This window comes from Pongo pygmaeus, chromosome 2 (assembly GCF_028885625.2).
Source record: "Pongo pygmaeus isolate AG05252 chromosome 2, NHGRI_mPonPyg2-v2.0_pri, whole genome shotgun sequence".
In the NCBI taxonomy this organism is placed as follows: domain Eukaryota; kingdom Metazoa; phylum Chordata; class Mammalia; order Primates; family Hominidae; genus Pongo; species Pongo pygmaeus.
In genome coordinates, this window is record NC_085930.1 from 136,930,110 (window position 1) to 136,942,565 (window position 12,456).

The 12,456-nt window shown below is 39.5% G+C and overlaps 1 protein-coding gene across 6 annotated transcripts in view; it reads right to left on the bottom strand.

Annotated features, from left to right (window-relative positions):
• Positions 1 to 12,456, bottom strand: part of PLCL2 (phospholipase C like 2) — a 201,585-nt gene that overhangs the window by 70,848 nt on the left and 118,281 nt on the right. For all 6 annotated transcript variants that reach the window (XR_010125759.1, XM_054480690.1, XM_054480691.2 and 3 more), the window contains 2 exons: positions 7,716 to 10,202; positions 4,979 to 5,182 (listed from right to left, as the gene is read on the bottom strand). Coding sequence is in view for 5 of the 6 variants with exons in the window: in XM_054480690.1 (XP_054336665.1) it covers positions 4,979 to 5,182; positions 7,716 to 10,202 (2,691 nt within the window). In the remaining variant the exon portion in view is untranslated. The remainder of the gene's footprint in view (positions 1 to 4,978; positions 5,183 to 7,715; positions 10,203 to 12,456) is intronic.

Below are 12,456 nucleotides of genomic sequence, written 5' to 3' on the forward strand. Positions count from 1 at the left end.
GAACAAGCTCAATCTTGATCTTGATTGTCAATAGTGGGTGTACTCAAGCTCATTTATATATATTTTAAGAAAAATATTTAAACTTTTGTTTTCTGAAATTATAAACAATGTGTTCAGACATTTATGATCGAATTTCTTTGAGTGGAATTTGATCTACTGATTACAGTTTTATTTTAAGTGCATTAAATCTGCCTTTTAATATATGTTAAATAAAGCAAAATGAAGAATTTTCTACCTTTATGGGGCACAAGAACAAAAAATAAGGTGCCTGTGACTTCAAGAGCCCAACATGAATAACTGTATATTATTATTATTACAGTTACTTGGGCTTTATTGCTATATTGATCATTCATCTACACATTCTACACAGTTAATTTTTCTGATCTGGATTGCAGAAAAAAATTGGACAGAGACACCACTTGGGTGCCAACCCCGGTTCTGCCATTAATTTGTTGTGCTACAGGGTTTCCATTTTCTCATGTGCAAAATGAAAGTGCTCAATAGGTGGTCTCTGAGTTCTATTTCACTCTAAGCCTCCCAGAGTCCATAATGCCTAATTCTGAGCTTAGCCCTTTGCTCAAAAATGTGCAAGGACTCCCTACTATTTGTTACAGTCCAAACCTGGATTTCCCAGAATATGTGCTTGAGCATATTTCACCTGTGAGCATGTTTCACCCTATGAACTCATCTTGCGATAGCCTCCTCTTTACCAGTTGAATTCCAACTCACTCTTACAGGTCTAGTTCAAGGCCGATGTTTCACTGAAGTCTTCCTAATCTCTGAACCTGAAACTAACCATTCTCTCCTTTGAAGATTCAAATAATTCATTTACATATTTTAAAATATCTATTTACCATCTATGTCTATCATCTTATCAGTTATCTATAAACATACTACAGCATCTCTTCAACTAAATTATAAGCTCCTCAAGGGAAAAAAAAAGTCTTTTTCATCTTTATATTACCTCATGTTGCCTAGAATAGTCACTGGTACACAGTAGGCACTCAATAAATACTTGTTGTTGATGAGTGAGCAGTGCATGTGCTAAGAGCTTATAAATGGGTGTTGAATTCATCACCAAAAATGCAGTAACTTATTTTGTATCTGTTTTATTGAAATAAACCAATTAAATTTCTATTATATGCCACTTCAAAACAACCAAACATGACATCTTTAAAGCAAATCAATTATTTGGTTCAAAAGTTTGACCCTCTGACTTTACGGTCATGATGTATGATATAATAATATATGCTGTCCAATGCAATAAATAAGGGGTTGTGGGCAAAAGCCCAACCACATGACTTAATAATGGAGCCCAGCCCCCATCTGTTGAAAAGAAGTAGATAGGTATGAAAAAAGGGACTCAAGGGTCACTTCCATTAAGAGAGGCAGACAGGACAAGCTGACTCGAGGAAGATGAGCCCTCACAAGTTGAGCCCCTAAATCATGAGATGAAGTACTTAAGGACACTGAGCCTAAGGGGACAAAGATACCTCATTTAAAGGCCCTGTAAGCCTCCATTTGCATGAGGCCCCCTTCCAGCCCTACTACAATTTCCCTACCTAGGGTTGCTATGTGCAGCTTTCGTGCTCTAGGTTCTAGCGGGAGAGGACTCTAGGGCCCTTGCTCACCATCAGGAGGAAGAAGGGTCATCTGTGTGCCCCAGGCCTCCAGGCACAAGTTCAGCAGGTGCCTTCTATCCCACACTCACGTCTCTGACTCCAGCACTGCTAATAGGGTCATTCCCACTTTCCATCCCAGTCCAGTTCCTACCAAAACTCCCTTAATCTGCCTAGTCTAAGGAGGTGTGTGAATTTCTCTTCTTCTCCACTCCTGAATGGCTCTGATACCTGCCTTCTTGAGCTAGGTCCCAGGCTCACCCCACCACAGGCGCCACGAGAGCACCACAAGTCCTGTAAAGGCACAATTCTGGCAGTTTTCAAGGCCTGTTTGTTGGTAGTAATCACGGCAGCCATTAGGACAACGATCTGCATTCTCCGTTTTCACAAATAAACTGGCACACTTCTGAAATACTATTTCATTACTAGAGTTCATTAAACTCTATTAATCATATTGAAAAGTAATCACAATCTTGATAGCATAAATACACATCTGTACATTTTAGGAGGTACCATGGCACTGTCCTCACAGGAAGACACACTTTAGGCATGTAGACTGGCCATGACACAGGAGTTCTGGAGGAGTTTCTCAATTTGCCTTTACTTCTCATTCGCCTCCACACATTATACATGGGAAGTCAACAGAATGAAATAAGATCTTATTTCTAAGGTTAATTTTGGGTCAAGCTCAACATAACATTACAAAAATAAAGAGCTTATTTAGAGTTACGGGCTGTCCGAGACCTTTAGTACATTTCCCATCAATATTTAATCTATTCTGGCTAGCTTTAATAAATTGTCACAAGGTAAGAAACCATTAAGTCACTAAAAAGAACTGTAAAATATTACAAGAGTTATAACATTGCTGCAGCCATAATTTAAATTTAATTTTAAATATTTTATTAGCTTATTTTATCAGATGGAATTAACAGAACATATCGATAAATTAGGCGGTATAAGGCTGCACAGCTATTTCAATTGTACATTATAAAAGAGTAATTTTATAATTTAAAAATTTTAAGCAAGCTAGCATATTCTGTCTTGTCAAATGTATAACAATATAATGATACAGTTAGATGCAAATAAGAGTTACATATTAAGTGCTAGCATCTACCAGTCCAAGAGGAAGCGGCAGGGAACCAAGGAGCAATGAGCCATTCCTGAGCCGAATATTGCTGTGAGTGCCATAAAGGTTGCCGGTGGCCATAAGGATTTTTAACATAGACCATGAGAAACCAGCTATGATCACACACTCCTGATAGAGCAGAAATCAGCCCCTGAACTTGGCCTGCCCTGTTATGCTGTTATCACCTCCATGGGGGACTACCACCCCACTCTCAAGAAGTCCCTGTTAAAAAGCTTGCCATGAAGAAACTTCACTGTATGACTGTCACAGAAATCAAGGAAATGTCTTGGGGGTAAATCATATTAGATTTTGGTCAATGAAACAGGTATGTGATTTTATTTGTGGCTTATACTTAAAAAGCATTTATAAATATCAGCTACTTTTTTTGGCTTTGTCTCATAAAACTTAAGTCAAGAACTATCTAGGCAGTCTGGGTCATAGCATGTAAAAGATCTTCAGACTTTTCCATTTTTACCCCTTTTTCCACTTCCCCACCAAAGGAATCTCAGCATGCTTCCTGTGTTGATGTTGGTCCCCAGCCTCACTTTCTCTCCTGGTGGACTTGATGGCTCCCCGAGGATGGGACTGTTCATATGAGTCTTTGTGGCCCCCTTTGGCACTCAGCACAGTGGCACTCAGCACCTGAGGCTCATCAGACACCCGACCCTGGCCTCCCTCCTCTCTGCAGGAGGATGCCACTCTATGTAGTTCGCTTTCAGTGTCCAATATTCAGTTCCTGGTGTCTCTTAAGGTTACCATGAATGCTAAGAAGGAAACAGCCCCCACTACAATGTGTGACTACTTCATAGGAATCTACGAAATGCGCAAATATCACTTTTTTTAAGGTAATGAACTCATAAGCTGTTTAAAACACTGCATTCTTCTGACTTGTACTTCTAGACTTATTCATCCAAAGACTGCAGAAGCATTTTCCAAAATATATTCTTCAGAATCTTTGTTTTTAGAAATAGTATTCCAATGGTGAAGTCAATTTGTGAAACTGGAAATACTCTATCACTATCTTGGAACTCATGGTGATAGCAAATAAAAGGTTCTAAGAAATCCTGCAGTAAAGATATCTGATTACTTTTGTTCAAACTAGTATTTCCCAAAATTATTTAATCAAGGAACTTTCCCTCCATGTGATATTTACTAACATCCTATGAAACCCTTCCCCTATGTGATATTTATTAACATCCTAAGAAACCTACAAAGTAGTCACAATTGAGAAGTGCTGGCCCAACATCTTTTTTCTTTCCCTTGAAATGCATAAATCCCTCTGAATTACAGCTTTCAGACAACTTATGAAACAGTCAAAAATATTTCTGTTTAGGTTTATGATGCCGATCCTGTTTCGTCCTTGAGCACAGCAAGCTACATCAGAAGAAACCTAGAGTTTCACGGTCTTAGCTTGTGCTTTTGGAGTGGAGGAGGTAGCAGGTGAGGTACTCACCCCCAAGTACTCTAAATAGTACTGGAAGACAGCCTGGCCCATCTGGGAGGGCAATGTCCAACACCACCCTTAACCGTGATAGGTTGAAGAGTCAATGACAGCTTCAACTACATCATACACTTGAAATGGGTGTCCTTCACCCAATAAATTCTCTCTTGGAGTTATGATAAATAAAAAAAATTACAGTAAGAGCAGGATGTGATTAAGAAAATGCAAGGTAAATCTTAAGTAGAAAAATGTAATATTCTAGGTGTCCTGAGGATACCCCATTAGTTTTAAGCTGATTACAAATACAGGTATCACAGAGCAGCTCCTCTAAGAAGGGAAACCACGGCCTAGTGCAGAGTCATGTGATACAGGCAGCTGTCCCTCATGGCATTACATTTTTAAGTTAAATTTCTTGCCTTTACCAGTTGAAAAAATGAAAATAAAATGAAAACAAATAAATCAATGACCGACTGCAGGAGAAGATTTTTAAAAACTCGTTCCTACATCTGTGTGGAAAATAGTGCATCCTTTAAAAATCAACTCAGATATAGCTGAGAAGCTAACCAATGTTTAATCCAACTGAGGTGAGTGTCTCTGAATTCTGCTTTCAAAACAACAAAACACTAATCTCTTTCAAATACAGCAAGGTCAGGGGAATTACTTCTCCAGCATAGGTGAATGAAGCATGAAATAGGAAAGCGCACTTCAGCAAAAGCTCCAAAGTATGTCTGCTGTGTTGTCTTAGGATATCTCTCTCACCCAGGCTATGTAAAAGGACAAAGGACAACTCACCATGTCATAAGTTGTTACGATCTTCTTCAGAACCTCCGGCACAATTCCCTGCAGCTCCATTGTGGGGTACTGCTCGCTGAGATTCAGGACCACTAGGGGTGTGTTATCAGGCCCCAGAAAGCGGGGAGACACCGCCAACATGCACTGCATGAGATTGGCCACAGAGGAGAGGCCACACAGCTCCTTGAATGACACCACCGCATTCTGTTAAATGGAATGAAAGGAGCATTTGTAATTAACTAGAGGTTTTAATTTCTCATGGATATTATATTTGATATATCTGATTATGCTTGAACCACCTGGTACAACAGTTATTAGCAGTGTTATAACAGAATTAGCTAATGATTGTTTTCTCCTGGGAAAAATGGCTATTATCCAAAGTAAATGCTGTTATGGACATTGGTAACACCAATTTATCAAAAGTACTGAAAATGCAAATAAGTCAAATTCTTCTGAAGGGCAAGGCCTTTTTTCAGCCCAAAGTTCATGGTAGTGCTGATGCGGATATGCAACTACGAGCAAACAGAGAGAATAGCTTCTGCATTCAAAGAGGGTAAAGATTTAGAAGAAAAAAAATCAAATCTGATTTAAAATAAGTATCAAATATGCCAGCCATACAAAAGGGAAAGAAATATTCGCAAGGTAGAAACCTGAATCTCTCATCTATTTATGCCTGCTGGCTCAAAATCTAAAGAACCTTTGAGGATGCTACTGTTTTCTGGTGAGTCTGCCCAGCTGGGACCTTGGTTACCTGTGACCTTCCCCTATTAGTGTCACTGCTGATCTCAATGCCTCTCTCTCTTTTTTCTAATCACCAGAGGTATGCCATTTAAATATCCATTAAAGAAAAACCTTCAACACTGTAAAATGCCATGAGCTGGCCTTCTATGAACACTTACTAGGCATATTTATTACACATTACTTCCATTTAATCCACACAGCAAGCCATGTTATGGATGAGAAGACTGAGCCTTAGCTATAATCCCTCTCTGTTTGTCTAGGATCACACAACTAGTAAGTGAAGGAGTCAAGATTTTACCTGAAAGCTGTTGATGTTAAGCCCCATGCTTTGAGTCACCGTGAGTAATAACAGGCCAATTATAATCATAATAAGAGTCAGGTGGGCTATTTCAGGCACACTTGGGTCCTGGTCTGGGCCGGGCATGTGGGCAGAGGGGGTGGACCTAGACCCTGCAGGCCTGTGCCTTCTGCTCTCAAATAATGCAGGTTCTTGGGAATGAACAACACTTTAGTTTTAAATTTAAACATTTCATTTTTATTAATATTGCTTTAAATATGGACATCAAACTATACATCATTGGCTCAAATCACTTTGATATGGACAGTTACATAAATCAATCATGACTGTGATATTTAAAGTGCAGTTCCCCAGTCACTCTTATTACACCACTTACTCATATCTGCAGTTGTTCTATTTGTTTATCTGCCTGCCTCCTGTCTGTTTCCCCTTCCCACTGCCTGCCCCCAACTAGCATGCAGGCCCCTTGAAGGCAGGCAGTCAATCTGTTTGTTCACCACTTCATCTTCATGGCCTGGACTGCTTGTGCATGGCAGGTGCTCATTCAGTATCACTACCGACTACTTTGTCAGGTTCAGTGCAGACGAGGCTTTGGAAAAGACAATGCTTGAGCTCTGACAAATCCTCAAAGGAATTCTGTGTCACACACACCACAGCAGCCACTGGGCAGTGGACAATGCGTTTCCTCAGAGCTGAGGGTTTACCAAACCACTTTCACCCTCAGAAACAGGGAAAAGCCCTTCATATGTCTGCTATGCTTTTACTTTAAGAGAAAGGAAACAAATTTCCTTATTGTGGGAAGGTCTTTTTATTCATGAAGTACACACAGAATTAGTTGATAGGGAAAAAATGTTGAATTTTCTCAGTCAGATTTTATTTGTTGGCATCATTCTCATTGGTCATTTTAAAAGATAATTTTTTAAAATACAAAATAAACAGACATGGAGCACTTATCACACACACACACCACTTCTCACACACTATGACAGGTTAGGGCTGCTGTCTGCATGAGGCAGGCCCTTGCTGTCTAGCTCTGTGTCACTCAGGGGTCCTAGTGTATGGCTAGATGTGTGGGCGATCCTTAATTAAATATGTAATTCCTAACTGATTGCTTTTAGCCGTTATATATTTCAGAGGTAATTATTATCTTAAACTTCTAATAAATACAGACATCTCTTTTACTTACAGAATTAGCTATCCTCTCAAATCAAGAGGAGGCTCACTATGCATACACATATATTTATGGCTCATTTAAAGGTTTCCCATCTCCTCAGCATTACAGCTTCATAAGAAAGGACTGGATCACATCCATTTTACTTTGACCTATATCCTTTTTATTTTGATAGATCATCAATTTGTGTTCCAGGTAAGGAATATTCAGAAATCCCAGAGATTCCCATGTATACTATTAGAAAAAACAAGGAACTGTTCAGCAGTGATTAACGGGGACTGGGACGAACGTGTGTAACACAGCAACAAGACTCACTTATCCCAATATGTAATCAATATTTTCAACATCAACTGTACCTTCAGGAATTTAAATGATAAAAAAGAGACTAGTGGCAAACATTCTAAGAACTAATTGGAATTTAAAAACTACTTAAATATACTATTATTAAAAAACCAATATATTTATAAACTATGGACATGTACTAAGTAGGAAAACCATTGAGTAAATAATTAAACATAAGCACGCACCTGCATGTTTTCTCTCAGATCTGTGGCATCCCGTATAGGGGGCTGGGCATTTTTGAATACCTCATCCACAGTTTTAATCCACAATGTTCTCAAAGATGCATATTCCCTGGATTTCTTCCCTTTTCTCACAGAAAGGCCCCTTTTATGAGGCTTCCCTCCTCCTCTTCGGTTAGTAATAGCCACGTGGACAAATAAAGAAGCATGTGCAAGGACCTCTCCAGTTAAGGACTGCAGGGGGACATGGCGGTAGCCCGTCTGTAAACATTCAAAGGGAATTGTGTACTGGCCAATGAATTCATCCCCAATGTAGTCATCATCCAGCACTACAAAGCGCACCATGGCCAGTTCAGGCAGGTTGATTTGAAATTCAAAGCTTTCATCAAAAATGGGAGCATCTCCATTCTGGTGCACTGTTTTTGTCCTTTGTTCTGCACAATCAGCAGGGATTCCATGGATTTCAACATAAACATAAGGATCCACCACGTCACCTTTGGCACCTGATCCTTTGGGCTTGGGAAAGTTCTGCCCACTGATGATTTTAATGTGAAGAAGTTGAGGTGAGACCCCTGGGACAGAGTCTTTTGTATTGGCGCTGAAGAAGGAGACCTCCTCCCTCATGATGGCTGGCCGGAGGACATAGCCACAGTTTCCGTTCTGCCTAAACCAGCCAATATTCAGGTCCATCATCAGTCCTGGTGTCTGAAAGTTCATGGCTACAATTTGGCAACCACATTTCCAAAAATCTTGAGGGTTCATGTTACTGGAATCAATTCTCATTGGACTGGGAAAAACCCTAGCAAGAAAACGTTTGTTGTAATTTACAAAGTCCCCTGGATTTTCATTGGCGTACTTGCTGGCAAGCACTTCATTAAAGGAACAGACTTCCCAGTACTTCTGAACCTGAAATGACACCTGAAATTCTTTGAACTGAACTGATTTGCAGATGCTGACCAGTTCAGACAGTTCTTTACAAAGCTGAAATCGCTTCACAGGCACATTGTTGGGTTGCTCCACGTTCTCTTTTCCCATCCTCTGAGACATTTCTGCTCCTTCATCTTCATCAGTAACATCTCCTTCTACACCAGAGCAATTTGAGGACAGCTTCTTTGCTTTAATTAGTATTTTACCTTTCAGGACATCTGGGGATGGTAGATAAGATTCCTCAACATTGGGTGATGTTGTATAGAGCTTGTCTCCTAAAAGTTTCTTCATGTGCTGAACCATTACCTTCTGTTGTTTAATGGAACAGTGGTTTTCTAAACACAAGATAAGAGGATACTCTGAAGCAAAGAATGCATACTTGTTAATAATATCAATGACACTGCGGAAAACTATCTGAGAGGTCATGGTGTGGCCTGTGTAAATTACAGGTTCATTGTCCGGCCCATCCCATACATCTAATTCAACACTCCGGCAACCCATTTTAAGAGCTCGAATATATCCTGTGATGTCGGAGGGACCTCGGAACTGATCCTCTATTAAGTATGTATTATGAGATGAGTTTATAAAGTAATGAGACAGAGGTTGCTTCATATCCTGACAGACCTTCTTGTGTTCTGGATCAAATATATAACAGTCAGGTGACATAAGGTAATTAGTAAACCCGTCTATGGAGAGCCAGCCCTTTTCCTGACCCTCTTTGGATGGCTCATATTTGTGAATAATTTCAAGGCTTATTTCCTCATTTATATGTGCCACACCCTGTTCTGCCTCAAGAAACATCATAAGGTCCTTGGTATCAAGAAATTCTTTATTGCTTGAAAACTGAACTAAAAGGAAATAAATTTCAGGTCTAGTACAAAGCTCATGAAAAACCTCAATAAATTCTTCCTTTGTGACCTCGGTACCAGCTTTGTCCTTTGATTTATGCAATTCTTTGAACTTAAGCTCAATTTTGCTCGTTTTTAAACCAGGATTGAGGTTTCTGATACATTGCACAGCATTACACAGAGTTATATGTCCAAGGTTATCTACATCGATTTCACTAAACATTTGTGAAACCCAAGAAGTCCTCATGTTATCTTGGCTACTTTCTAACATATCAAGTGTGTGTTTTCCATAAGAAATTAGGTACCGCAGTCCCGTAACCCAGATGTTTGCAACATCTGCGGAGTTGGCAACCAAATCCAGTGACTCATAATTCTCTCCATATATGACGGAAAACGCACAATCTTCAGATATCTGGTCAGAAATGCCATTGCTGCGGAATATGTCTGTGTTTTTTCCTGTTCTCACTTCCTTGATGGATTTAATGTCAATCTTGGCTTTCTCAGAATCCTTCTTAGATGGCTCCCACCTTAGGCTCTGCATGTCAGCATCCAGTAAAAAGTACCTATGATAAATCCTAGAGTTGGAGCGAACCTTTTTGAGTTCTGAACCCTCAACCATTGAATTAATACAATCACTTGCACTGCTGATCTTCTTCTCTGTTGGCATGCTGCTGAATGAGACTGTCTTTTTCCGTTCCCTCTTCTGTTTTGTACCATCCTGAGAGAAAAACAAGACCGTATATTAGAATAACATAAATATAGGTTTCTATGTTCAAGATTAGGAATAGAAATTTAATTTCCTTGAAAAAAACCATACTAGTAAGATTTCCTATTCTAGGTTCCTGTGATGAATGATACTCATTCATCTCTAAAGCTCAGAATTGGCCTTGGAGTTGACAGCCTAATACCAACAGGTATGAATCATTATTGAATAATTGCAATTCATATTCATCAAGAAGAACAATTTCAGGCCAGGCACAGAGGTTCACACGTATAAACTCAGCACTTTGGGAGGCTAAGGCAGGAGGACTGCTTGAGGCGAGGAGTTTGAGACCAACCTGGGTAATACAGTTAGATCCCATCTCTACAGAAAAAAACTTTTTTTGGCCGGGCATGGCGGCTCATGCCTGTAATCCCAGCACTTTAGGAGGCCAAGAAGGGGCAGATCACCCGAGGTCAGAAGTTTGAGACCAGCCTGGCCAACATGGTAAAACCCTGTCTCTACTAAAAATACAAAAATTAGCCGGGCACGGTGGCGGGCACCTGTAATCCCACCTACTCGGGAGGCTGAGGCAGGAGAATCGCTTGAAGCCATGAGGCAAAGGGAGCCGAGATTTTGTCACTGCACTCCAGCCTGGGCAACAGAGCGAGAATCCGTCTCAAAAAAAAAAAAAAAAAAAAAATTAATTAGCCAGATACAGTGGCTCATGCCTGTAGTCCTAGCTATTCAGGGGGCTGAAATGGGAAGATTGCTTGAGCCCAGGAGATTGAGGCTGCAATGAGCTATGATCTTGCCACAGCACTCCAATCTGGACAACAGAACAAGATCTTGTCTCAAAAAATAGAAAGAAAGAAACAATTTTCAGAGCCCAGAGAAAAGTGAAAATGCAGGATTCCTTGATTAAAAATTATTAAGAATTTCAAGGTGACAGAGCAGCTAAGTGAAGCCCAGGGCTCTTATGAGTCAGTGTGAAGCCTGTGCAACTGTACAGGTCATACACCATGAAACAGGCCCTGTTTCTATGTACACCTCCTACACCAATACTTCTCAAAGGCTTGTCACCAGACCACCTGCCTCAGAATCATCTGGGTTACCTGGCTACAATGCAGATTCCTAGGCCCATGGAACCAGCTCCCTGGGGCTGGTGCCCAGGAATTTACATCAAGGTAGCACTCCATGTGATGGGGGATGTACACTAACGTTTAAAAACCATTTCCTGACTACTTGGGCTAAGACGTCTAGACTATTTCTGGAAACTATTTGCACCAAATGATGAGAAACAGCTAAGTACAAACCAATTAAGTATCTGTTAAATGGGAATTCCAGCAGAAATTCCTCTCTCCAAAGTCTCATACTAGATCAGTCATCAGTATACATCAGATAGACATGTAAGTCTGAGATGAAGGGCTAGATTATAGCTGTTGGAGCTCCTAAAATCATAGAGTTGGATTTATTAAAACCTATTACTATGCCCCAATGCTTAGAACAATGTCACCTTGTACCTTAATATTAATAGATTATTAAAAGGACTAAGTTTAAAACTTCAGGCAGCACTTATTTCTAAAGCAGTTAGCATCACCAATAAGGCACTGTTCAACTTTCCTGCTTAAGGTAACATGTTCTCATCTTAAGGAGCTGACATCCACATCTGTGTGTGTATTTAAGTCCTTCCTTGTATGGAGACCTTTATTATTTGAAAAAAGTGCTCAAATTACCTCAAAAGATCTTTCACAATTTTAAACCTAAAAGATGATACTGCCTTTCAGTATGTGTATAAAATCTATGACAAATTTTCAGTATTCATTGTATTCATAAATAAGAAATAGGGATGGGAGTTGGAATTGTATCACTTTCATGACAAAGAAAAGAACATTGTTGAATATTATCCAAAGGCAATTCTAATTTTCCTGCTCTGGATAGAAAATATCTATATTTTAAAAAGCTATTATGCTATACTCTATCTCTGAAATTTAAAACCACTTTTACTTTCTAACTACCTATACTTTCAAAAGCAATTTGCAGAAGGTAATTAAACTTAAACTTTAAATCATATGGGTATCATTTTCCTCAAAGTTTCAAAATGAACCATAGAAGCTTTTGTGATCTGAGTGCCAAGACAAAACATAAAAGCCACAAGGTAGAATATTTCTTTACAATTATATCCTCAGAACAATAAAGTGCAAAATACATAAAAACTGTGGTAATTTTATCTGTAAGATACATTATATTAAAGCCATTTCAAATCCCTAAA